This window comes from Aristolochia californica, unplaced genomic scaffold (genome assembly GCF_029961685.1).
Source record: "Aristolochia californica isolate CCGP_79_NKW_82.1479 unplaced genomic scaffold, dmAriCali1.0.hap1 SCAF_11, whole genome shotgun sequence".
NCBI classification, from domain to species: domain Eukaryota; kingdom Viridiplantae; phylum Streptophyta; class Magnoliopsida; order Piperales; family Aristolochiaceae; genus Aristolochia; species Aristolochia californica.
The window spans coordinates 24,725,703-24,753,699 of NW_027181782.1; the positions used below are offsets into that span (position 1 = coordinate 24,725,703).

Sequence of the window (27,997 nt, forward strand, 5' to 3'; positions counted from 1 at the left end):
ACAAAGGGCTCTCGGACGTGTGAATCTCTGTTTCTCAGCCCACCGGAACAAAGACCCCTGGCAGAAATTTTGCCTACGGCGCCACCTCTTCCTCCGGTGGCCCACAGGAGAACATCAAGGTGTCCCTGCTGAAGGATTTTCCGTTGCCTGGTTCGAGAGGCATTCTGGAGCCCCTTTTCCCATTGCCCTTTCTCCCCCCATGTGCTCCGCGCCATGCTGGCTACCAGATCAACGAACCCCGGCAGAAAGGTGTTGCGGTTGGGTGCACGCAGAACTTTCTCCGACGGTGAACAACACCCCTTAGGGGCTTCTCCGCTGGCCGATTTTATTGCCATCACCTGTGGAATTCTGGTTTCCCATGATAAGGGGTTTGGGGTTGCCCCCAAACCTTTTGCAGGTGCTTCGGCTAGTAAACGGGACGAAAATTTTGATTTGTCCAGCCCTTGGCCTATTGCCCCGTCCGAGATAGCTTCTGCTACCTCTTGTGCGCATATGTGGTCGGAGATTTGAGGTCGTGTGACCTGTTTTGCTGCAACAACGAGTTCCTCCCTTGCATAACATTCAAAGGAAGCATCTAACCGTACTCGTATTTCTTCCAATTCCTTACCCATAGCAATCCATCTTTCTTGGGATATAGAATAACCCATTGTGTTCCCGCTCTGATACCAGTTGTTACAGTTTCGAATCTGACACAAAGATTCTTTGGGAGGATCTAGGATCTACCACGGGTTACGGGTCTTCCATTAATGTTAGCTCCTCTGTCTTACCGCACCATCGAGATGTATCTATAGTGCTTGGTGGGGGATCGTCCGCGGCAATGGGTTCAATGGCTTCCATGGGCCGAATACTATTACAACACTTCGTTCCACTCTGCCTTGCAATCCACTCCTTTCCGGGTTATATATGGTCGGGATCCACCTCACCTTCTCTCGTACAACCCAGGGTCCACCCGCGTGGATGTGATTAATCAGGCATTCATAGACCGGGATCTACTGCTACAGAATATCACAGAACGGCTATGACACGCCCAAGCTCGGATGCAGGAGGTCTACGACAAAGGCCACTGTGAGGTCTCTTTTGAGGTTGGGGAGTATGTGTGGCTACGGCTTCAGCCCTACCGTCAGCAGTCTCTTGTGGGACCTCCACGTCATAAGCTCTCTCCCAGATTTTTCGGGCCATTTTCCATTCTTCGACGCGTGGGACCAGTCGCCTATCAGCTCAAATTACCGGACGGCCAAAATTCATGATGTGTTTCATGTCTCTCTCTTGAAGCCACATTCCGGAGCACAACCTACATCCCTTTTGGTCCGTGGATGCTACTCGGGCACAGGTGGAGACGTCGGCATACAAACACTACTTCCGAGCTTGAGGTCAAGCTCGACTACCAAAAAGGGAGAGAGCTTGGACGAATTTGAGAAGAGAGGAGAGAACTTGATGCTCTGCCTCTTAGCCAATGGCCTTTATTTATAGTATTTACAATCCCCTTTAGGCTACAATATTACAAGAGAAGAGACATAAATAGACAAGTAATTACAATTTCATACCTTATTTATGAGAAGTTTTCTTATTTTACCAATATGCCAGCTCTTGGATGTATGGGCTTTCTTCCTTGGAGGTGTGGGCTTGAGCCCATCTTCTAACAAAATTCATACCAGCACTGTAAAAATTTATAACAAGGCACAAGGCACAAGTATAGTGAATTTTCATGTCTTTATATAGTCCAACGAATTCTATGCATTGGGGATAGATAGGAAATATTGGAATCAAATTGGATTTCAGTCCAATGTGGTATACCAATGAATAGAACTCTTACTCTTCATTTTATCGAAGTTAAGGAATCAAAGAATTTTTCCTACAAATTCAGATCTAACTTGACGAGTTTTTTATTTATTTTATTATTATCCAAAGAGTCAAAAGAATCAAATAATCATTCCATGATGAAAATAGAATAACCAACCCATCCATTTTGGGAGAACAGTGCGTATACACAAAAAAAAAAAAAAAAACAATACAATGGAAATATTAAAAATCATAGGGATCGAAGTACTATGAAAAGCACGTATACACAAACAAAAGAATACAATGGAAATATTAAAATCATAGGGCAACCCATGGATTAAGTACTATGAAAAGCGAGTATTCACAAACAAAATGATACAATGGAAATATTAAAATCATAGGGCAACCCATGAATTAAGTACTGTGAAAATTCACTAATGAATAACAAGCTCTTCCATTAGAAAATTCACTGTGATTATTGAAAATAATCTAATGGAGGGCTTGTTATTCAACAGTATAAACTGGATATCTGAGCCACTCCAAATAGTATCAACTATGGATGGGAGTTAAGTATTAGAGCTGAAAAATAGAAAAAGCAACATAACAGTAAGATCCATTACCTTTGAAAAATGAGTAGGAAAAAACTCCTGACACAGCACGAAGCGTTCATCCATAGCAATTTTAATGTGAGATCGAAGAAAAATAATTGAATACAGTACATCTAGAATAGATAAAAAAGCAAAAAATCATTGTTCCATTGGCAACAAAAAAAAAAAAAAAATAGAAGATAAAGTATAAAAAAATCTTACCTCTGTTTTGTCACTTCTGTCAGGGAGGAAGAAGATCAGAGAGGAAGAAATCTGAGAGGAACAACCAAAATTTACCTAAAGGAGCAGATTGCACTCCAATTTTTCTGGACAGTAGTCAATTTTCGTTCGATCTTCCTGAGCCCCAAATCCTCCTTTCCTCTCACGAACTTGCTATTACACTGCTGAATCCCGATTAATCCAAAGAATGAAACATCACTCGCTCTATTGCTACTCGCTCGGGCTTTCATTAAGTTAACGAGCCAGGTTGCGAGCTTCTGAACCAAACCATGGTTAGCTCGAACTCGACTCGTTAACTTAAATGAGCGCAATCCTGATCTCGATCTTGAATTTGATTCAAAATTGAGGTGAAACAAATTGAACCGACCCGAGCTTGAATTCAAACCGCTCGCGAACCTGCTTGGTTCAATGGCACCCCTAGTGTCCAATGCCTTCAAAATCGGCAATATACTCATTCGATGCCATGATCAATCCAACCACACTACACAAACACCATTGGTATCACCATAAATCAAAATTCATTAATCCATGCAAGGCACTTCCCGCAGCAATGTGTCAATTGAGGATTCATTCTTTCGACAAATGGGAACTAATATAGAACAATTATAAATGCAGCACCATAGTGCACATTCAAACATGATAATATTTAACATAGAATTCACTGAAATTACAATTCATTCACCCATAACATCTTCATTTACAACTAATCTCCTCACCCAGATCTGTAAAACTCTAACAGTTACAAAAATTTCGACAACATCTCCCTATGATTCAAAACGCGTTGGGAGGGGTTCCTATGCAAAAACAACCTCCGGGTCCATTCCGACACTTTTATACCGAAGGGATCTAAGACAAACGACTCACCCCGGCTCCGTACCGGACCAAAAATTAACAACTCCATCCACGTTAAATTATACAATGTTTAGTGTCATAAATTTTGACGAAATGTTTTAAAAAGAATACTCGACAAAGTCATTACTACCTACCCATCTGTCAAAGCCTGAGACATTTTGGGAGTCGGTTCCAAGGACAGCGCTGAAGCTCAAGCAGCCCAACTGGCACCTAAAGTTGTAATAATCTTACAAAAAACAAAGGAAAGGGCTGACTAGCCTCCGGTTGAACTTGTACAGAATGATGTAAAAGTATTACAAAAATGTAAAGAAAATAAAGAGAAAATAGTACATAGCAAACACGTCCATTCGATACTAAAATATGCAGCATTCGTGTTTTCTTAGCAGGCTAGGAACCACCAGTAGAGGATTCAGATTCAAACTGGAAGCGAGAAGCTATATCACGGCGCAGCATTTCCATGTACTCCTGCCACAGATGAAGAAGACAAATCAGAGAGAAAAAAAAAACTCATTTGGAAGAAAATACGATATGGAAAATCAGAGATGCAAACCTTCTCTAGTCCGTCACTGCATATTTCATCAATCAGACGTTCAGCAATGTTCCCTTCACCATATAGATGATTGGCACTCTCAGCCACACTGCGAAGAACATTTGCAGGTGGGTCCCCATGCTCAATGCTTTGTACAGCTTGTCGTAGGTCAATCTGAAAAGATAAACCACATTTCAACCAGAACATATTAAATGCAAATAATATCATCTTCCTTAATGTATATTCTACCAAAATTATTGCTTGAAAAAGTGGCTTTTCGTATCATTGCGGAAACAACTGCCTCATAGATGCATGTTAATCACCAGCGCACCAATACCATAAACAAATATGTAACAGCCTAGTTAAACAACACTATCATTATGAACATGGCTTCCATGTTGTATTTGAAGAGGAGATAAAAATATTAATGCTCTAATTTGTATTCCTGGTTTTCTGAGAGATGGTTGGAAGAGAGAAGTTGAAAAACACTACGTAGTTGAAAGCTTCAAAAAGTTGAAAACAATCTCGTTAGTTGAAAGTCTATAAAGAAGTTGAAAAGCACCTCATGGCTCTTGTCATCCTCTTTGTCATCTCTATCATCTCTAGGCTCTTCACATAGTGTAGGTGCTGATGTAGGCGCAGGACCATTCAACATCCCACCAAGAGCTTCTGACAAGACAGGCATCAGCTGTTGAAACATTCTAGACATATCAACAGGCCCATGTTGCCCACTTTCAAAACCTGGAACCATGTTGCCATCAACCTGCTCCGCAAATTGATTAATTGCATTCCTCATTGAAGGGCTTTCAGTAATCTGTTCCAGCATGCCTCTTAGGCCACCGGTTGGAATAAACCCTGCCTGTTGTGACACCCCTGAAAGGAGATTGTCTATTGCAGGACTTGCAAGAACTTGCGACATCAAGCTTGCAGCATCAATTTTTTTGCATCCACGATCACCACCCTCTGCATCTGAAGGTAAACTCTCTCGAAATTGATCTGAGATGGGAGGTTGGACTGCAGACTGACTGCCACTAGACCTGTTTTGGTTAGAAGCTCCCCTAGATATAAGAGACTGCAAAACTTGTTGACCTTGAGCAATTGACTGTTCAGTCTGGTTAGCAGATGAGGAGGAATCAGTCCCTGAAACTTGTTCCTGTGACTTCGGCTGCATGCTTCTCCTCTGGCACCATATGATAAGGACATACCGTGAGAAAGACCAGGTAAAACAACAATAAGTAAGACACTTGACTCGAACTCAAGAAATTACCTTCAGCTGCAAACCTCCAGATCCTAGTCCCAATGGAGTACTTTTATCACCTGCTCCAGGATGTCTATCTTTGCTGGAACCTGGAGAACCTGGAGGTGTAACATTATCACCCCTGCTCTCCAAATGCTGTACTTCTGATTCAACAGAGTGTCCTTGTGTCAGCCCCAAAGTTCTTCCTTTGTCATTACCAAGTTGGCGATTCTGGGGTTCCAAAACATGAGGGGAAACAGAAGGCCTGAGAGCCCCAGCCCCGCCGTCTCCATCAACTGCCAAATGGATGGAGTTTTGATTCTCCTCATCAGACCTCTCACTAGATCTTGAAGAGTCCTGATGAGCTGAAGCTCAAAAGAAGAAGAGTGAAAGGATAACAAAATTAGTCAACATTATGATATTTGCCTCAACTAGAGTGAACTAATAACCACTAATGACCCTTGGAATCTGGAACAGTTGTACTGCAGGCCACCTTACCATGGATGTTACTATCACTGCTCACAGGCTCACTCAGATGGGTCACAGTTGAAGAGGTTGAAACAGACTGAGGAGCTAATTGCACATTATTCCCCATGTTGGGTTGAGCCCCAATGGGTACTGTTGGACTAGCTCCCTGCAAAGAAGTTTGTGGGCTGGAGTTCAAGTTAGTTGGACGAGACCTGGCATGGACAGGGTATATTACATTGAGAACATGGCCAGATGCATCCACAGGGGAACGTGCTGGAATAGCTGCAACAATGTTTCTTGCAGGCAGCTCATGTGGAAGCCCAGTTCCAATTCCACTTGACTGTGCTTGATTTGTTTCCCCATTATTTGTCCTAGAGCCCACTGAAGATAAGGCAGAAGAAACCGAGGACCCTGATGATCATGTGAAGTCAGAATGGAGAATCTGGATTGAGAAGAGAGATCCAAGAGGTTGAGAAACTCACCAGCATGTATGTGAATGTTAATGTTGCGATGCACATCTCCCATGCCAACAGGACTTAAAATCCCGGTATTTGCCACAGGACCAGCAGATGGGACCCCAAAGAGGGAGCTCATTTGAAAAGGAAATGGCTGCACAAAGATAAAAACATCTATATGGGAAAATTTGCCATCAAACAAAGGTAATGAGATTATTTATATATGAATTTGTTAACAATAACCTGCACCATTATAGGATTTGGCCCTGATGGAGATATGTAAACGGCTGGTCCAGCATTCACAACAGATTCAGCCTACATTTAGCCAGACATTTCCAATAAATACTGATCTAAACTTCTGAAATTTCAGACGATGTGAAAGAAAGTGGAAACAAAAGGCCTACTGGAGACTGCCCCATCCGGAGGGTCATAATCGTGCGACCCAGCTCCAACAGTAGGGCGCCTAAGTGTTGCATGGCTACTCCCACTTGCAATGCTTCAGCTTGAATTTGGGCTCGAACCCTTGCATCCGTACTAAATCCCTCTGTTTCCAAGCGCCCTGCAATATTCTATAGAAGTTGCAGAACATTATAATAAAGCAACAGCAGACAATTCTGTGCATAAAGATCAGAACTCCATAACTGGACTTTGCTTATTTTAATGATCAGAAGACACTTAAAAGACTTCAGTTTTCGACATGTTAACCCCCAAAAAGTTGGAAATTTAAGAGTTTTTGTACCTCTACTCATCTCTGGAATTCAAAAATAATAGTAAAAGTTGGTACCAAAGTTATCACAACCAGAATGCATCAGCCAGTTGAACCTGGTTTAACCAGAATTGGACGCAGTCCAGATCTGAAATCACAAAAACCAGGGGAGGGAGAATACCCAGATGACCAAGCCGACCTAGTCTGTTCGATTACAACTACCAAAACCGACCAAACATCTGGACAGTTTTCCTCGTCCAAGTTTGCATTCAATGGAAGGGGGAGATCCTTTCCTCGATGCACTGGAGAAAAGAGGGGAGGACAGGCACCCCCTCCACCATACTTCTCATCAGAAAAGCAGAGTGGTGAGGCAGCACCACCCTCCCTCTTTTCTCTCTTTCAGTAAACAGCAGAGGGCAGAGGATGGTTCAGTCCTCTGTTTTCTGGCTACCCCACCCGCTCTGCTGAATCCCTGTCCTTTACTTTCTTTATAGTATAAATATAAGTATAAATATAATATTATAAATAAGTTCTTTAAAAAAAACATATTTATTTTTTACAATATTAGATTCATTTGTTTTCTATAATAAACATCTTACATTTTTTATTTTTTTTGATAAAGATGTATATCTATATAAAAACAAGAAAAATACAGAAGTTATAGGAACAAATTCCTAACAACAAGATATTGTAAGTTTGCTCCAATAAACATCTTACATATACTATAATATGCATGTATATGCAACTTACAATGTTACATATTAAATATACAGTAATACATGTGTTAAGGAATAGTCCCACATGAATTAGTGAGTACAAAGATCTTGAGTTTATTAGTTGGAAAAGAGGTTTCCTAAGTTAGCTAGTCATTTTGGGATGGGCCTTGGACCCGACTTTACATGGCATCAAACCAGGTACTCATATGTGGGTCTACACCAAAACTATTCACTTGTAGAGCCACAAAAGAGGGCCTACACCTAAAACTATCCACTTATAAAGCCACAAAAGAGGACCTACACCTAAACTATCCATTTGTCGATCCACAAAATAGGGCCTACACCTAAAACTATCCACTTGTAGAGCCATAAAAGAGGGTCTATACCTAGAACTATCCACTTGTAGAGGCACAAAAGAGAGCCTACACCTAAATTATCTACTTGTAGTACCACAAAAGAGGGCCTACACATGGGTGAAGAGGGGGGGTCCTTGGAACCAACTTTACAACATGTAATTATACATTATAACCTGAAATTAAATTAGGTATAATAATTTTAGTACAAGTCCAGACATATTGTTATACATTCAGTATATGTAAAATATAATGATAGATAAATAATCTTATATTAAAATATGTTTATATTTTACAATGAGATACCAATTAAACCACCGATAAAACCAATCTAACTAAAATAAGAGAATTCTCCAGTCCGATGACCAGTTCAGTTTCATAACAATGGTAGAAACTAGTGGAAGTTCCCAGTTTACATCATGAAGAATTCAAAATGTTAAGGATTGGAATTTGGGCTTACTTTAGGACTTTTGAGCCTAATATGAAGCACTTTCTCCATGTAACACTCTTTTGAGTTCAAGGGGAAGCTCTAAATGATACATAGATTTTCTTTTATATGATATTGATACATAGATAAAACAAGAAAGAACCAAACTTTCAATATTCATTAAAATGTCAAGCAGAAGACTTACAGAAAGTGCAGCTCCAGCATGCTCACTAAGGAGTTGCTGTGCTCGACGCACCACGGTTCCTAATGCTTCAGCTGTTGGCAGTCCCCTTGTATTGGGCGATGCAGTATCTGGTCGTGCTTGACCATCAGCAGGCAGAGATGATTGAGATCCTGTAAGAGTCAATCACCAAAATAAAGATAAAGTTATGAAAGCTGAAGTTATGTCAAGTATCTGATCTTGCTGGATCACCAGGCAGGGACATTGAGAACCAAGCAAAAAAAATATACATAAACTGACCAAATTACAAAAGTTCAAGTTGCTTCTTGTACCAAATAACAGAAGAAATGCAACCAATTTATTACCATTACCTGATAATACCACTTGCATTCGATTTATGAACTGAGTCAGTGTAGTCAAAGCATCTGGAATGACCTGAATAAGGATGTAAATGGAATAGATCAATTCAGGTGGAAGGGGAGGCCAAAGAATATCAGAGAAGAGAGGAATATCAAAGGAAAATATAAGAAATATAGAAAAGAACATCATCATCAGCAAAAGAGACAAAAAAAAAACAGAATAGCAACCATATTTTGCGGTGGAAAAGCTACTGCTCCTCCGGTCAATGGTAACTGTAGAGACTGATACAGAGATTGAAATGGAGGAGCCATAAAGCCCTGACCAGATTGCCCCTGATTCCCATTCTGATCTCGGACACCATTCCCTCCATGCAGTTCTGCTGCTTCAGCACTTTGGGTAGTCTGAACTGCCGAATTGGACTGAGAAAGAATACTCTCAAACTATAAAACTACACAGAAATTTCTATGAAGTTATTCCAGGAATAAAATGGAATACTCACAGAAGTGACAGAAGACATGTTGTTGGTACCGCCAGTTGCTGTTGGGTTCCCTATTCCAACAGAATTTAGAACTGCCCCAATGATCTGATGGACATATAACATTACAATAACATAAATACAATCAAGTCCAAACAAATTCAACTACAAAACATGCTGACAAACTTACCCGACTAAGATCAGGTACAACTCCTCCTTGGTCTCCCCCGACATTGAATGTCCCAAGAACTACACTGTGAGAAACTTGTCCAATCCTGCCTCGGGGCCCAGTAGCAGTAGAGTCATTTCCTGTCAAAATACAATAAATCAACATACAGTAAACTATCATGATCAGCTCCGACAGTACCAGAAAAACCATGAAATGACTTACAATGCTGTATAATAAAACAAATCTTACAATAAAAAATAGTAAGGAAAAAAAATTGAAGCAAGTATTGCAACTCTCTAATTGAAAACATTAGAAATTTGGATCAGATTGCAATTTAAAACTAATGACTCACAGTGTCAAGGAAAGTTTCTGATTCAGTTTTGTGTGTGTATATGTGTATCTGTGTTTATATGGTTGGACGGATAAATGGAAAGACGGAAAGAGAGAGAAAGCAAACAAGACTCGTCCAAGATGAAATATTCCAGTAATTTACCTGCTATGTAAGAAGATATTATATGATATTAAAATAGCCAACATTATCAAAAATATAAAACCGAATCTAGTTTGCTGGATAACTATAAATTTTATGGAATGTTTTGTTGCATTTTTTATTTTTGGGGTGTTTAACATTTTTTTTTTTTGGACTAACAAAATAAATATTATATTTTGTGTATGACAAGCATGATACCCCCCCTCCCCCCCGGTCCGTGAGACTTGAACCCAAGACTTCACACTAGAAACTTCCCTATGTGACCATCGATCCAAAGGCCCAAGCACAACTAAAAAAATAATAATAAGTGGCATTTGACACTTAAAAGAATGATATCAAAAAAGAAAAATGAATAACAAGGTACAAAGATAAATAAAATGTCAAACCAAGAGTCCGTTTATAAAAAATATTGCTTTGAATTTTTATCAATAATATAAGCACACTTATACCCCAACCATTGTTGTAGTTAGTTTACATAAGTTTGCTTTTCACCCAATAAATTTGGTGATTGCATTTCATAAGGGAAACATAGTTTTTACCATGAATCTAGCTAAAGCTCAAAGTTTGCAACCCTCTCTCTTTACAACTCAACTAGTATGCATTATGTGGAATAGACATCCCAAGTTGGAATTATTAGAAGAGGGTGCTTGAAGTTTCACATCATACGACAGCAAGACTTGTGGTCCTATGGACTTCACCTAGATTGACAGCCAAGTCACATAAAACCCGACCAGCACGATTGGTAAACAAGACAATCTTTACTGAAACTCGGATAGGTTTCAATCCTTGAGTTGTCTCAGCCGAGTCATGAGGTGATTTGCCAAGTTCTCTAACTATTTACCTAGTATATTATTTATAAGCAATATTTTAACCAAGATTGTATTTATTATTTATATGCAAATGTGAAAAGTAAGAAAAAAGAAGGTTGAAGAAAGAGAATGAGAGGAAAAGAAAGTAGAGAAGAGCACATTGACAAAGAAACTGAGATGGGGGGACCTGCACATCCCCCAGCTTCTATTTATAGCTTAGGGTTGAGTGGGTTGAGTACAATTTACAATATTGCCCTACTTTAAGTGAAAAACGTAATTCTCTATATCTCTTATTCTACGTGTCCCTTTTACATGAAATTTAGTCTATAGACATAGTTTGACACATAGAATAAGATTACATCAAGAAATATAATAATGACACAATAAAATAACCAAAATACCCTTGTTCTTGTTTTTCAACTCTTCCCCTTAAGCTGGAGAGTATATGTCGAACAATCCCAACTTGTCATAGAAGTTCAGGAATCCACGCTTTCCCAGTGCTTTAGTTAGGATATCACTGAGTCGATCACCAGACCGAACATAGGGAGTAGTTACTTCTTTCCTCGTTACTACATCTCGGATGAAGTGACAATCTACATCTATATGTTTTGTTCTTTTATGAAAGACTGGATTGTTTGCAATGAGGATTGCCGCTTGGTTATCACAATACATAATCATAGGATCCTTCTGATCGAGGCCAAATTCATGGACAATAGATTTTATCTACATTAGCTTACTGACAGTGTAGGCCATTGTTCTATATTCAACTTTTGCACTAGACCGAGCAACAACATTTTGCTTTGTACTTTTCTAGCTGACTAGATTTACTCCTAGAAATACACAATATTCAATGGTTGATTTTCTGTCAAACTTGGAGCCTGCATAGTCAACATCAAAGAAAGCTTAAATCCTCAAGTGATTATTAGGTTTGAAAAGGAGACCTTTTCCTGGTGCTCCCTTTACATATCTCAAGATTCTTTGTGCAACCTCTAGGTGAATCTTATGTGGATGCTCCATGAATTGGCTCACTACAATCACTGCAAATAAAATATCTGGTCTAGTAACCATATCATAGATAAGTTTGCCTACTAGCATTTGATATTGTTTTATTTTTCAGTTCTAGACTTTGATCATCATGAAGATCGTCCTACCTCCATAGGTGTATCCACAGGTTTAGTCCCCAGAAGACCATATTCTTGAAGCATATCAGTAACATATTTCCTCTGAGTTAGTGTTGTTCTTTCCTTGCTTCTCGCTACCTTAATACCTAGAAAATATTTTAACTGACCCAGATCCTTAGTCCTAAAGTGATTCGCCAAATGGGATTTAACTGTTTCAATACCTAATCTATCACTCCAAAATAAGATGATATCACCTACATATACCAGTAAGATAGGAATTTTAGATGGTCGTTTCAAAATAAATAATGAGTGATCACAATGGTTTCTACGAAATCCCATGCATATAACCACTTGACTAAATTTTTCAAACCGTGCTCGACTATGTTTTAAGCCATAAAGAGTATTCTTTAGTCGACATACCTTATGTGTCTCCGCCTGAGCAACATACCCTAGAGTTTGCTCCATATAGATTTCTTCTTCAAGGTCACCATATAAGAAGGCATACTTAATATCTAGCTGGAATAGAGATCAACTTTGATGGACTGAAACAGAAATAAGTATATGAACAAAGGACAAGCAAGCAACCGGAGAAAAAGTCTCAAAAACATCCACCCCAAATGTTTGTGTATATCCTTTGGCAACAAGACGAGCCTTATACCATTCAACTGATTCATCTGAATTATAATTAATAGTATAGACCCACTAACACCCAACTACAACAACACCTAGAGGTAAATCACGTAACTCCCAAGTCCCTCTATCAATTAATGCTTCCATCTTAACATCCATGGCATTCTTCTAATGAGATTGCAACAAGGCCTCCTACACTGAAGAAATAATAGTGTAAATGGAGAAGGACAAAGTAAACTTACGATAGTTATCAAACAAGGAATCAAAGGAGACAAAATGAGATAAAGGATGGCAGGTACCCTTTATGAACGTTCGCCTTTCCGAAGGGCAATAGGAAGGGGCAGATCACTTACCTCAGGTTCAGAAGACGATGAAGAATCATGATTGGATGTGAGGAAGAGGTCTAGATCAAAATGAGATGGTTGTTGTCGGCGCTAGTATACCTGTAGTGGTTTTTCAATATGAGTATCTGGTGCGGCTGGAACACATTCATCAATTGGAAGAGGAATAACTAGACTAGGTACAAAGGATTCAAGTGGAACCGACTCAGATTTAGAAGATTAAAAAGAAACATCCCCAAAGAACGTAACATCAGCAGAAATAAATGTTTTTCTCATAGATGGACAGTAATATTTGTACCTTTTTTTGTTTGAGAATACCCCAAAAAGACACTTGATAGATTGTGGATGTGAGGAGGGGGTCTGGATCAAAATTAGATGGTTGTTGTTGACGCTAATATACTTGCAGTGGTTTTTCAATAGGAGCATCTCGTGAGGCTAGAGCACATTCATCAACTAGAAGAGGAATAACCAGACTAAGTACAGAGGGTTCAGGTGGAATCAACTCAGATTTAGAAAATTCAAAAACGAAACATCCTCAAAGAACGTAACATCAGCAAAAACAAATATTTTCTCATAGATAGTAACATTTGTACCCTTTCTGTGTTCAAGAATACCCTAGAAAGACACTTGATAGACCGTAGAGACAAGTTATCCTTTGACTGATCAAATACATGTGGAAAACATACACACCCAAAGACCCGAGGTGACACTAGAAATAAAGGTGCAGTAGGTAAAACAACTTGAATAGGAATCTTGCCATCAAGAGCAGAAGGCAGCATTCTATATATCAGAAAGCATGCAGTAAGAACAGCATCACCCCAATAAGTCTTTAGTACATTCATGTGAATCAGCATAGTGCGAGCTACCTCAAACAAAAGACGATTCTTGCGCTCAGCAAATCCATTTTGTTGTAGAGTGAACACACAAAATGTCTGATGAATGATTCCTTGTGACTGACAGAAATAGTCAAATTTACAATTCATAAACTCAAGACCGTTGTCTAATAACAAGATACGGATGGAAGTTGCAAATTGATTCTTTGTTTCTTTATAAAATAGCTGAAATACATCAAAATCTTCATGACATAAATCCAAGTACATTTACTGAAATCATCAATAAAGGAAATAAAATACTTCTAACCAAACTGACTAGTCATAGGACAAGGACACTAGGCATATGAGTGGACAAGTTCAAAAAGTTTACTTAACTTATGAGATGAAACAGGAAAAGAGCTTCGGTGATGCTTGCCCAGTTGACATGACTCGCATTTAGGGGTGGCTTCAAACCGAGCCGGCTCGCGAGCGGCTTGAGTTCGGCTCGGTGCCAGCTCTGTTCGATTCGTTATATCTCGAGCTTGAGCCGAGCTCAAGCAGAGCCAGGTTCGACTCGCCGGCTCGCGAGCTGACTTGTTAATTTAACGAGCGAAGATTCGAGAATGGGGGGATTTGGAAAATTTTCAGGAAAGAGAGTCCCATCTCTTCCATTCCGTCTTGCCGCCTGCGAAACCCATGCTTCTTTGCCATTTCCATGCCGTTTCAACATGATTTTCTCACGGGAATCGCTATCCGTCGGCGGGTATTCATGGGAAATGGGGTATTTTGGTCTTCAAATCCCTCGTTCTCCCTCTGTTTCTTCGATTCCTCAATCTTTGTCAAAGACTTCGATTTTTTCGTCTACAATTGGGCTTCGAAACCACGCCGTTTCAGGTCAGGAACTGTTGCTCTCCATGAAATACAAAAATATCAGAAGTCTGGGGACCTCCTTGTTCCGCATGTTCCGTTCGTCCGAATAGTGAGTATGGCTTCAAAAAGTTTCTCATTCTTCTGGAATTTGGTCTTGACAGGCTGCAGTATTTCTTAGAGTAGTCCTGGGGACAATTCTGCTCAAGTCTCGCTTAGGACACATATATTTAAAGTTATCTAGGAAGTACGGAGTCCTCCAGAATTTCACGTTTTATAATTAAGTTTGCTCATGAGTTACCCCGTAGATTTACTGGCACAAATTCAATTTTGCAGCACTAATCTTGGAGGGACACTAAAGAACAAAATATATACAAAATACAAAGGTTTTAAACACTGTAACTAGTGCACTTGAATCCATGTTTAGGCTACTTCTACTGACTAGAACGGCTGCATCTGTGCCTCCTGAATCTTAGTGTAGCGCTTTGATATTTTTTGTTATCTTCGTGTGTAATATTTTAATCTATTATTTGAGAGATGTCTTACCTCTCTCCTTTGTTATTTACTCCACTGGCTTGATTCAATTCTAATGCACTTTGAACTGAAATTCTTTGTTAGTTTCTCTTTTTCCAAAATTTAGCTTCTTATTTTTATTTTAAGATAGTGTTTTGACTAGGGACGCTGGTTTTGCATATTAATTCTTTCATGCAGCCTATGCACTTGTTTTGTTTTCATCATTACAGAACATTAATTTCAAATTTTGGTTATACGAGGAGGCTGAAAGAGAAGAAGTGATTTAGTTGATTCTTTTGATCAAAGGTCAAGGACCAGTCTGTTTCTTGTGAACTTGAACTGCAGAATGTTAGTGCCCCACAGAATTCATGTAATAAAGCTTTAGTATTTATGCTGGATCGACGCCTTTTCATTTTTGAACTCTGCAAAAGAGAATTAGGGTGTAAAATGCTCTGGATACGTTTCTGCAGTTATATGATGTGAGATTGGACTGTAAGATATGAAGTGTATTACCAGCACAAAGCTTATAACTGTAAGATGTGGAGAAAAGTACATCGAAGAATCAGTTACATCGAGTTGAGAGTATATTGGCCAAGCTAACTCAAATCAGTAGGGAAACTGGGTAATGTTTGCAATCTCTGTTCCTATGCAATTTTATTGAGTTTCTTTCACAGATTTGCTGAATGTTAAAGGCTTGCCTCAGAATATCTGCAGCCAAATAATTTCACGCCAGATAAAAGATCAGCAATCTCAGATTCTATGGAGTTTTAGAATCCCAGACATCCTGCATATATCCATCAACATGAATGTCAGCTGCAAGTTGTCTCCATGAGAGCCCAATCTTATACATGTATTATATATATATAGGTTATGCCCAATTTTATATATAGGTTATGCCCAATTTTATGTAGAGGTCATGCCCAATTTTATGTAAAATGTATGCATAATTTTATATATAATTTATTTAATATATATTTTTTGAAAAGTTTTAAATGTATGTTGAAGCTCGAGCTCGGCTCAAACTCGGTTAAAATTTTTGGGCTCGAGCTCGATAACAATTTTAGGCTCGAGACGAAGCTCGGCTCGAACATAGGCAGGTTTGGGCTCAGGTCAGCTCGATGCCACCCCTACTAGCATTGAATAGTAATACTAGAAGGAAGATTAGGAACTACTTGAATTAATTTTACTGGAGATGGATGATCAAGTCTGAGATGCCACTGAAGAGGTGAATCAGTTGTGTGTAGTGCGTGTAAAGTACTGGTTTTCCAGATAGTGTAATCTCCCTCTCTCACAAGTGGAACCGATCTTCCTCGTCACAAGATCCTAGAAGACACAATGAGGGCAAAAAGTGAGTACTCATAGACTTAGCCACTTGACTGACAGACGATAGATTTAAAGGAAATTTTGGAACTAATAATGCAAATGGATAAGAAAGAAAAGGTACAAGGAGTAATATTTCCCACTGCTTGTACAGGTGAAATTGACCCATCAGCAAGATTAACAAGTTTAATGAGAACACTCTTTTAAATCAAAAAATAGTGAAAACATACATGACATGTATTTTGTGGCACTGGAATCAAGAACCCAAGATGGGGAATGAGACACTGAGAATGCAGATATACTTGCAAAAGTTTTATGTGCCAAGGATGTAGAGGAAATAGATAGTTGTGTCATACATTGGGAAATTCATTGCTATTGCAGTGAGATTTGTTGTTGTTGTTGGATCATTTTTTGTAATTCATCTAGAGCACCAAGTGGGATTGTAGTTTCAGACCCTAGAGTTGTACCTTTATGTGTAATAGCATTTACCCACACAGGCTTCCCAAATTTTTTTTCGATGGAGACTTTGGATTATCAGTTATCTATCATCTACCTGGGTCTCGGTACATATCATCAGAGGGTCTAGTAGCTACTTTTCTGCCTCAAAAGGCCTCAGGCAAGGCAATCCACTATCCCCACATCTTTTCAACATCGTCGTCAATAGTCTCTCCAGCCTCTTCAAACTTGCTGAGAACGTCAGATGGCTAAATGCTCTTTGATGATGACCGCTTGCCCTCCCCCTTAGTGCAATTTGTCGATGACAATGTGATCTTTGGTGAAGGAAGTTTGGATCAAGGCCCTTCATATATTTGAGCTCATGTCAGCATAGCAAACCGAATTGAGAAGCTGATGAGAAATTTTTTACGGAAAGGTTCTGCAAAGAGCTTCAAGCACCTCCTCATTAGATGGAGCGATGTTTGCAAACCACAATCCATGGGAGGTATGGGCGTTTAGCTGATCAAATTGACCAACATCGCATTGCTTGGAAATGGCACCTTAACACCCGCCTCAACCTTCCTTTGATGAACATCGTTTCTAAGAAGTTAGGAGTTCACAGTGGTTTTTGGTGGAGTAGCATCAGGAGTACTCATTGGCTATCTCCAATTTGGCGTCAGATAGCCCATTCATTTCAGCAGCACTTCAAGCTCACATACGCATTGTTGCTTGGAACGGTCATTAAATCCTTTTCTGAAGCAATCTCTGGGCTAATAATTCGCCTCTCTGAACCCTCTTCCCTCAACTATTCCGTCTAGCAACCAACCAGGAAGCCTCCCTTGCAAATGTTATTGGAGACAACAACCTCTCAAGTGTGGATTGAACCAAGCTTTTTAGAAAGCCACTCAATGACCTTGAAGCTATTGAAGTCCACAACCTCCTCCAAGAGATTGAGCAAACCTACCTCAGGTTTGGTCACCCTAACGAACTCATTTGGTGCCCCAAAATTGATAGATTCTTCTTAGTCTTCTCCTACTATTGGATCCTTTCTACCTCTGAATCTTCTATCATCGAGCCTAATACTAATATGGAGAGAAGAGCCTGGTTGACTTCTAGACCGGTGAAGATGAAGTTCCACCTTTGGAGCACTTCATAGCAAAATCTTAACAAAGAATAACCTAATGAGACAGGGACCAATCTATCTTCTTTGTGTTGTGCTCTATGTGGTGCTTCAAACGAGAACATTGATCACTTATTCATCCTTTGCATGTACTCCTGGCTCATCTGGATTCACTTCCTCAAGTTGTTCGAGATGCCTATTTGCATCCCTACCTTCTCCTCGAGTCTCGTGGATACCTCAGTCCCCTCTTCCCTATCTCGGGAAGACCATGATAAGATCGTGCATTGTTTTCATCACATGGCACATCTAGTCTAAGAAGAACCAAAGAATCTTCATCAATACCTCCACATCTTGGTCTGTTACTATTGATAGAGTTCGAGAGAGTATCAACTCTTGGCTTCCCACGCTTGACGCCTTCAACAACATCAATGGCAATTCTTTAAGAACTAGCTGGTCGGTCATTCCCATTCAAAGCCAGCTACCTTGCTAGAATGCCCCCTTTCCTCCTCTCTACCCCCTCTAAAGGCATCATTGATGCTTTTTCTCTAGAGAACCCAAGGTGTTTCTTGTGACTCTTCTGGCACTGTTCTTGCCTCCAATGTTACCCTCTTGGCATGATGGAGTCAACCATGATCGAGCTTCAAGCTCTAAGACACCATCTGCTCTAAGACCCCTCTTTAGTTCCTCTCCCTCTCTCTCTCTTCATAAATTTGTCCCAAAGTGATCAAAAGACAGAAGACACCATCTGCACTAGCCATCTTAGCACATCTACAATCGAATCACTAGAAAAACTGCAAGGTATGAAAGCTATAGCTATATTTTGTGCCATAGAAACTGTTAAGTTGGGTCCAAGGCCCATCCCAAAATGACTAACCAACTTAGGAAACCTCTTTCCCAACTAACAAACTCAAGATCCTTGTACTCACTAATCCATGTGGGACTATTCCTTAACACTCCCCCTCACGTGTAGACCCTCTTTTTGTGGCTCTACAAGTGGATAATTTAGGAGTAGGCAGTTTAGGTGTAGGCCCTTTTTGTGGCTCTACAAGTGGAAAGTTTAGGTGTAGGTCATCTTTTTGTGGCTCTACAAGTAGATAGTTTAGGTACATGCCCACATATGAGTACCTATGAGTCAACAAGCTGATTCCGACAACTGACATTGTGGCCCACCACTTTGGTGAATGAGCAATCAACACCTCAAGCAGGAGGTGCATGTGGGTCCTGTCACTTGAGATTAGAGAATTTGATTGACAAGCTTAAGCTTTTTAAAGAAAATCAACATGCGCATATCATTATTAATATGCATATGAACCAAGTAGAGAAAGGATGTAATACCGAACAAAATGATTGCAATTTGCAGTAGAGAAAACTTGGTATTCTGAATGTAGCTCTAATGAAGAGAGCTTCAAAGTAATCTGTTGATGTTGGGAAAGATTTTCTGAAGAATGCAAGTAGTTTGTGTCTGTAGCTCTATCAGAATACTTCAGAATCTATCTGCTGAATATTTGGAAAGATTTGTTTAAGAGTGACAGAGTAACTTCGTGTCTTTGCACATGGGTTACGCTCTAGGTAGATGGTTGTGAGCTTCTCCCTAGAACCAGCAACAGCAATATCAAAGCCTTCTAATGAAGCTATTTGGTTGTCATTGAGCCATAAATCCTCCAATTTTGTCAGTTTTTCTATATCATTCACCGCGGTCAGCTTATTAGAAGAAATATCCAAGACGCGAAGATTCACTAAGGTGGATATACCTTCCATTGTCATTATGCCATTATGGCTCAGATAGAGTTCTTCCAAAACAACACAATCTTGGAGTCCAATCGTAGATGTTAAACGGTTGCTCTGTAAGCTTAATTTCTTAATGCACCTCAGCCCCATAAGTTCACAGCCCGAATATGGTTCTGCACTAGCCACAGTTCTTGTAGATTGGTAAGGTTTTGCAAATTCTCCATAACCCCTGAACTTGTATTTTAACACTCCCCCTCAAGCTGAAGAGTAGATATCAAATAATCCCAGCTTGTCACTAAAGGATACATGTTCACGTCTCCCCAAAGGCTTGGTAAATATATCTCCCAACTGGTCTGAAGACTTTACATAACGAGTTACCACCTTCCCCTGCATAACTGCATCTCTAATTAAGTGGCAGTCAACCTCTATATGTTTCGTTCTCTCATGGAATACAGGGTTGTTGGCAATAAAAACGGTTGCCTGGTTATCACAATTCATAACCATAGGGTTAGGTAACATAAAACCAAACTCAAGAAGCACAGACTTAATCCACATAAGCTCACTAACTCATTGCTCGATACTCGGCCTCTGCACTGGACCTAGCCACTACTGTTTGGTTCTTACTTTTCCAACTTATCAAGTTGCCTCCAACAAAACAACAGTAGCCTGATGTAGAACGTCTATCCATCTTACACCCAACATAATCAGCATGAGAATACCCAAGTACATCAATTTTCCTATTATGAGTATACAAAAGACTTTCTAGGTGCACCCTTCAAATACTTCAAAATCCTATGAGCAGCTTCTAAATGGACTTTTTGAGGATTTTCCATGAACTGGCTCACAACTCCCACAACAAATGAAATATCCAGCCTGGTAACTGTAGCATAGATCAGTTTACCTACTAACCGTCGGTATTGAGTTTTATCCTTGAGTGTAGGACCCTGGGTGTCATGTAGATTATGATTAACTTCCATGGGGGTGTCTATAGGTTTAGCACCTAATAAACCATACTCCTGTAACATATCCAATATATATTTTCTCTGAAAAAGAGCAATACCTCGCTTGATACGAGCAACTTCAATGCCAAGGAAGTACTTCAGAGAGCCCAAATCTTTTGTCAGAAAATGTGTGGCCATATATTGTTTAACTTCTGTAATACCATCAAGATCATTACCAGATAACACAATGTCATCCACATAGACAACCAAAATCACCACACCAGTCTTCCTTTTAAGTAGGAACATAGAATGATCACAATGACTCTTATAGAACCTAAATTGTAGTACCACATCACTAAACTTTTCAAACCAGGCCCATGGACTCTGTTTAAGTCCATAAATAACCTTTTGTAGCTTACACACCATTTTTATCTCCCCTTGAGCAGGAGGTTGCTCCATATACACTTCCTCATGTAGATCACCATATAAAAAGGCATTCTTCACATCGAGTTGAAAGAGAAGCCAACCCTTATTAACAACCACAGAAATTAAGATACATACTGAAGTAAGTCGGGCCACAGGAGAGAATGTCTCAAAGACATCAACTCCAAAAGTTTGCATATACCCTTTTGCTACCAACCGAGCTTTGTACCATTCAATAGAGCCATCAACGTTATATTTGATAGTATAAACCCAACGACACCCCCACAATAGCTACTCCTGCAAGTAGATCACATAGATTCCATGGTCCCCGAGACACCAAAGCACTCATCTCATCATCCATAGTTTGTTTCCATTCTAGAGAGCACAAGGCTTCCTGCACTAAACGAGGTACATGGGAAGTAGACAATGACATAACAAAGGACTTGAAGGATGGGGACAAAAATCAAGTGACACATATTTAGATATCGGATGAGAAGTACAAGACCGTTTACCTTTTCGTAGACTAATAGGCAGATCCAAATCAGAGACAACAGGATCTGCAGGCAATGAGGAAGTTGGTTGATCATGAGAAGAGAGCTTTGTAGAGGTATCTATTGGAGGCACTGCAGGAGTACGAGAGCGACGGTTGTAAACACGAAGAGGCAATGAAGAACTCGATGACGCTGGTACATCCAAAACTACAATAGGAACAGGACAATCTGAAGGAGATTCAGGTGATACAGGAAGCTTAGTAGATGATAAAAAATATGGAGTATGTTCAAAAAAGGTCACATTGGTTGACACATGTTTTCCGTCGAATAGGATCATAACATTTGTACCCTTTTTGTTGACAAGAATATCCCAAAAACACACATTTGACAGACCGAGGTGACAACTTATTGACCGAAGTTTCAAGCATATGAACAAAACAAATACATCCAAAAGAACCACACCAAACAATTTACAATTGGGTCTTAAAACCTGAAGTGGAACTTGACCACTCAAAACAGTTGAGGGCATACGCCCAAGTAGCACGAAGTTAAAACTGCATCTCCCCAAAAAGATTTAGTAACATTCATATGCAATAAAAGTGTCCTTGTAACCTCAAGGAGATGTCTATTTTTACTTTCAGCCACCCCATTTTGTTGTGGTGTATAAGGGCAGGATGTTTGATGGGTAATACCATGAGAATCACAAAATACTGAAAATTTATGGTTAAGATATTTCAAACCATTGTCAGTACGAAGTACATGAACACATGCACCAAATTGATTTTTTATTTCATTTAAAAATTTGAGGAATATATCAAATACTTCGGACTTCTCCCGTAGGAGATACACCCGAGTGACTCTACTGTAATCATCAATGAAAGACACAAAATACTTTAAACCAAATGGGCTAGGAACCTGACATGGACCCTATACATCAGAGTGAACTAATTCAAACAACTTGGTGCTTTGACTATAACTAACTGGAAAACTAGAGCGACGATGCTTTTCCAGCTGACAGGATTCGCAATCAAATGAAATACCGGCTAGCAAAGAAGGAAAAGACTGACGCCACTTAGCTGGTGACGTTGTCCCAAGCGTAGATGCCACAAGTAAGAAGAATCTGTAGTAGTGAGAGCTATGGCTCGAGAAGGCTGATTATTCTTTGCACACAATTTGATAAGGTTTCAATGAGACTAAATGTTGTCTTGACTCCACAATTATTATATTGTAATAAAAGTGGGATAATTGGGATCTTTGATACGAAACCTGTGATTTCCAAGTAGTACTGCGTATCTGGCAAACAGGAAGCTTCAATTAATAGATCAAAAATAAAAGATATGGTTGTTGCTATACTTTCCGATAGATTTGGTTGGTTGCTTATGTAACTTTAGTGAGTGGGAAAAAGCCGCCCACATTATAAGTGTTAAGAAATGGTATAGGATTATAGGGTTGAGCAATAGGCCTCCCAAGTGGTCAGTCAGTTTGGGATAAATCCAAGTTCAATCCAACAGTGTTATCAGAATAGGATGTGCCGATCTACCGAGGCACAGTTTGTGCTCCATGGGAGTTTGTGTGTTGTGTGCACTATTGGGTGAGAGTTTGTATGTTGTGGGCTCCCTTGGTAGTTTGTGCCCACATTCCAGGCCCATTATGTGTAAGCCTGGACGTGAGTGAGAGTGTGGAGTGGAAAAAAGTCCCATACTGAAAAGTGTCAAGAAATTATATTGAGCTATAAGATTAAGCCATAGGCCTCCTCAGTGGCTAGTCAATTGGTGATGGAAGCATGATAGTTAGCAGTGTTATCCAAAGATTTTCTAACTTGTGAGCCTATAAAACTAACCAATTAGTCAAGTGACATGTTGCCCTTCAAACCAAAAATAATACAACCAAAGGAGCACAAACAGCAAGTATTCCCAAACTCTTAAGTTTCATTTTTCATGGCAATAAGGGAAAGCACAAGAACAATCAATATGGTAGTCTAATAACTAAGACATTGAAAAGGGAAAAGAAAATTAAAAAGCGTGAAAATTTGTTTGAAGAAGAAGCAGCATCAAAATGGCATTATCCAAGCTAGTAAAATGTAAATGCTTCAAAATTCTATGCATATTGAATGGAAAGCAGGTTTTTGTAACTAGTACTGATGCAAATTTTCCAAAATAAATACAGCATCAACTAGAGATTACTATCCAAATTATTCTAAGAAGAAGATCAATATCCAGATATGTAAGCCCTAGAAAAACAGGAAAACTATCTGAAAACCATGCAGAAAGAACTTGGTTCAAAAATAAAGGAATCAAAACCTTGAGTATCATTATCTCCATTATGCTCTGTAGAATTTGTCCCTGGTTGATTCTGCACTTGAACTGGCTGTCTCTCAACTAAATGGAGGGTATGCCTGTCTTCAATATCTATGATTTTCAGTCTTGGAACACAAAATCCGTAGGAGTTGCAAGGGAAACAAAATTTAAAACAGGAATAAATAAATAAAAGAAATTACTGTTGAATAAGTGACTTAAAATAAGACAAACAAGCAATAACAGATTGATATGGAAGGATACGATATTCAGAAAGGAGATGATCATCCTTTAAGACTTTCCCCCTAAAAATAAGCCGCTGCTGTCCTACTGGAACTCCAATTGTACTTGCTACTTTCTCCTTAAACAAAGATACCCGCATCTGAAAGTTTGTCAAAGAAAACTAAGACAGTTTATAAAGATAGACAGACCGAAGTTTAAAACAAAGTGAGTTCTTATCTCATGAACACATCATACACAGAAAAAAAAATTGGATGGCAAGATATCCAGATTTCTGTAATCTGTAGAAGAACATTACTTATATGTATCTAAATGATACTATACCCTAAATATTTAAATATCAGCTAAAATGAACACAAACAAACCCCAGATATTAAAAGAAACAGTCTACTCAAAGTCATTTTCAAAATCTCATTACATTCTTTTTCACCCGGAAGGAGTAGATTTGAGAATCCAGAGTCTTTATATTGATTTCCACCTCAGGCTCCTCCCCATTGACCTGGCTTGAGCTAGAAGCTTCCATAGAACATTCCTCAGCCATGATCCTGAGGAACACAAACACTAAAAGATAAATAAGGGAAAATGCATAATTTCAAGAAGAAGATTTCTTAGGAAGAATATGAAAAAAGAGACCTCTTAAAAAGATTTACACAAATAAAACTATGAAGACTTTTTGAGCCAAACATACTCGATGTATTCATCCACTTCTGTCAATTGTGTGGTTTTCGAAGAACAAGAAGAAAAACACTTATTTATCAAATAATTTAAAAATTAATAATCAGATAATTTACAACACCAACACAGGAGCATAAATATGATATCCAAGGAACCATTTTGTCTGGTGATAAAAGAAAAACATTCCTTCTTTTTTCTGACTTCAGACTGGCTACTAATAGAATAATCTAATCATTCAAAAAACTAAAAGAGAACAATCTTTGCTAATTGAACTAATAAATTGCACCGAATAGGAAATTCAGTCAATCTCAGCAGTTTTATGCTAACCAAAGAAATTCTTTAATACAGCCCAGATTTTGATGGTTAATTAAAGAAGCTTCAATTACGGTCCAATACTGTGTCAATCCAGTAAACAAACAGAATACACAGCTTATATCTTATCTGGTTCACATTGTAAGAGGTATAATCATTCCACAAAACAAGTCCTAAAATTATTAATCAAGTGGTTTTGCATATAACATGATTTGCTTTCAATTTGTCCATCATGACAAAAGCATCAAACAGTAGGGAGTCTCAGGCAACATCAACGGCATGATTTTGCAAATGTTATAAATTACTTAGCCCAGTATTGACACGAGATAGCTTGAGCAGTCACCGAGTAGACAAAGAGGAATCTCCTACAGAAACTACTAAAAATAAATGCATTCATGCATTATTAGCATGTATAAAAGAGGAGAAAAATCACCAACTTCCAAATGACTTATTGCAGCACATGAAATTAAATGCAAGAAAGGAGGTAACCAAACTAAAATGTCCCCCAGCAAAGTTCAAAGAAATAATATGTTTCCAAGCAGTAGTTATTGTCTTTTTTCATTTAAGAAAAGATCAAGGAAAAAAAAATCAACAATCACTTGTGCTTGTCTCCTTTCCCCGATACTTTCCATTAAAAAATTTCACTGTCAATCATCAGACTCTATCAGCCAATCCCATCCCATGACATCAATACAAGATCATATTCTAAAGCTTTAAGACAAAGAGCCACGAATTAAATAGACATCTTAACTGTCAGATTTTAACTGGTTATTTCCTCATACTGAGAATAGTTGTTAAGCCCACCAGAAAGACAATTTCTACCGCAGCTTATAATCTTATCAAATTTGTCAACTTGCTTTCTATGTTCATTCAACGTCTAAATTTTGATTTCACATGCTTATTTAGGTATAGGAACTTTGTCTTTATTACTTATGACTTACTTGCTTAAAATGGGCATCTACCCTTCAGAGGCCATCAAGTGATCCATTGGTAGCCAGACCAACTGCAACTGTAACCTAATATCTGTTAAATGGGTCCAGACCATGAACCAAATCCACCTCCTCCAAATGCAATCATCGCGGGACCCATGAATGTGTTGAAACTCTCCTCTAATATTTTTTTTTGAAAAATATGTGTGTATATATTAACAAGAAAAACAGAAATTACAAAGAGGGGAGCATCTCCCTAAACTCTCCTCTAATATTGAAGTAACCCATTACACTAATACTCTTTACGTTCTCTCTGAATTCCTTCCCAATATGAGAATCACTACAGAACTTGTACACCAGACAATATAAAGAATTCTGAAGCCATAGAAGTACCAGATGAGTTACAGAAGTACCTAACAACTTGGAAAATAATGGACAACTCAACAATTTGACAACTCAACCACCCATTAAATGGAAAGCACAACTTTTTATCATTGTATAAATGTGAAAAAGCGTTATTGCCACTAAAGCAACTGCATACACAAATGCTGCATGAATACATTTACAAACTAGAACAATATGCTCTAAGAGTTTCCTGGTGATAAATAAACAAGTCATAGATTATACTTCTCCCATTTAAAAAGAATCGATAACCTTAATTATACAAAAAAATCATATCTTAACATATGTTTACAGAAGAATATATGTGCACGTGCCTTTGGTATCTCTATCCCAAGTACTGTTATGATATGTTAGGATTAATTAAGGGGCTTAAGATATTTAAATCTTCTGAATTGTGTAGATATGTCCACTTAAAAGGGTTTATACCAACATGATAAGCACTAAAAGTGCATTTTGTTGGACATTATGTGTTTTAGTCCAAGCTCTTAGAACCTAAAAAACTGAAGGTTAGGCAAACATAAGTTAATACCAACAAGACCCCCTACTTCAATATCTTTGACTGCAGTAGGAAAATTAGGTTCTCAAGAACCAAAAGCAGCTCCTTTTTTTTTTTTTTTTTTGAGGAACTTATTCCAAGTGGAAAGAATAATAACATCTACAACACGATAACTTGTAAAGAAGAATCTTCCCCACTGGTAGATAATGATGATTATTTCTAGCATCCTACATTTGGACATCCAACATTTAAACTTTTTGAGGTGTGCTCTTACCCCTCTGGGATCTGTCTAATAGAAAGGGTAAGGACTCCATGAGAACTGATCACCGCAGGTGTGATGGCTGTTACAATATATCAACGAAAGATAAAAAAATAAAAAATAAAATATTCGCCATTCTCTCACTCCCCACTAAAAAGGGGGGAAATCGTCTTTCTTCTGGAAAACTTACAAGACAAGACTAGGTTACTACTATCTCACGTTCTGATCCTGCGTGATTAGTTATAAGCAAAAAAACTTTCACGCCATCTTTTGTTGGTTAAACCTCCTCGCTGATAAACAACTAAGAGCATCTTCATTAACAACCCCGATCTTAAAGAAAAGAACAAAGCTATTAGCCATTTCGTAAGCAAACCAAAACTCACTTCAAGTAGACTGGAAGAGACAGAAGAGATAATTCCTTTAACTAACCCAAAAGTATACAAATACGCCACTAATTGGGAAAATTAAATAAATAAGAGACCGACAAGGGAATCCTTCTCTTAAGAAGAAAAGAAACCAAGCACAAGAGAAAACAGCACTTAAGAAAATAAAAAATTCTATCGACAAACTTGGAAAGCTGTAAAACTTGCATTCCGAGCTACTTCTCAGAACCAAACCGACTTAGAAACCATAGGAGCACGATGAGTATGGGGAATACTTTGATAGTGAGAATCGTACCTCCGTGGACGGAACTCAAGTTCAGATTGATATCGGCCTCCGACCACCGGAAGAGAAATGAGGAGAACAACGAAGAAACTTGGAATACTTGGGGCCGACGAGTTGGAATTAAAAAAAAAACAAAAAGAGATTTTGAG

At 38.8% G+C, this 27,997-nt stretch overlaps 1 protein-coding gene across 2 annotated transcripts; it reads right to left on the minus strand.

Annotated features, from left to right (window-relative positions):
- Nucleotides 1-3,642: 3,642 nt before the first annotated feature.
- Nucleotides 3,643-27,996, minus strand: LOC137944671 (ubiquitin-like domain-containing protein CIP73). Of its 2 annotated transcripts, none has more exons than XM_068790387.1 (17): nucleotides 27,861-27,996; nucleotides 24,528-24,654; nucleotides 24,134-24,251; nucleotides 23,876-23,983; nucleotides 9,556-9,674; nucleotides 9,390-9,473; nucleotides 9,118-9,309; nucleotides 8,902-8,965; nucleotides 8,555-8,703; nucleotides 6,552-6,716; nucleotides 6,397-6,462; nucleotides 6,175-6,301; nucleotides 5,723-6,103; nucleotides 5,255-5,589; nucleotides 4,550-5,167; nucleotides 4,009-4,161; nucleotides 3,643-3,923 (listed from the first exon to the last, which is right to left on the minus strand). In XM_068790387.1, exons 2-17 carry the CDS (start codon nucleotides 24,648-24,650, stop codon nucleotides 3,846-3,848), a joined length of 2,880 nt encoding a protein of 959 aa, XP_068646488.1. In that variant the 5' UTR covers nucleotides 24,651-24,654; nucleotides 27,861-27,996; the 3' UTR covers nucleotides 3,643-3,845. The 2 variants fall into 2 exon arrangements, with proteins under 2 accessions (XP_068646488.1, XP_068646487.1); XM_068790386.1 differs by having other exon boundaries at nucleotides 6,391-6,462.
- Between the last annotated feature and the right edge of the window lies 1 nt (nucleotide 27,997).

Bases quoted from the DNA above. Each gene is read 5' to 3' on its own strand.
- LOC137944671 (XM_068790386.1), bottom strand. From the start codon at position 24,650: ATGGCTGAGGAATGTTCTATGGAAGCTTCTAGCTCAAGCCAGGTCAAT. The intron at 9,675-23,875 runs GTTTTGATTCCT...GTATTTTGACAG, and splicing joins TGGAGATAATGATACTCAAG to GAAATGACTCTACTGCTACT. The intron at 9,474-9,555 runs GTAAGTTTGTCA...TATGTCCATCAG, and splicing joins TTGTACCTGATCTTAGTCGG to ATCATTGGGGCAGTTCTAAA.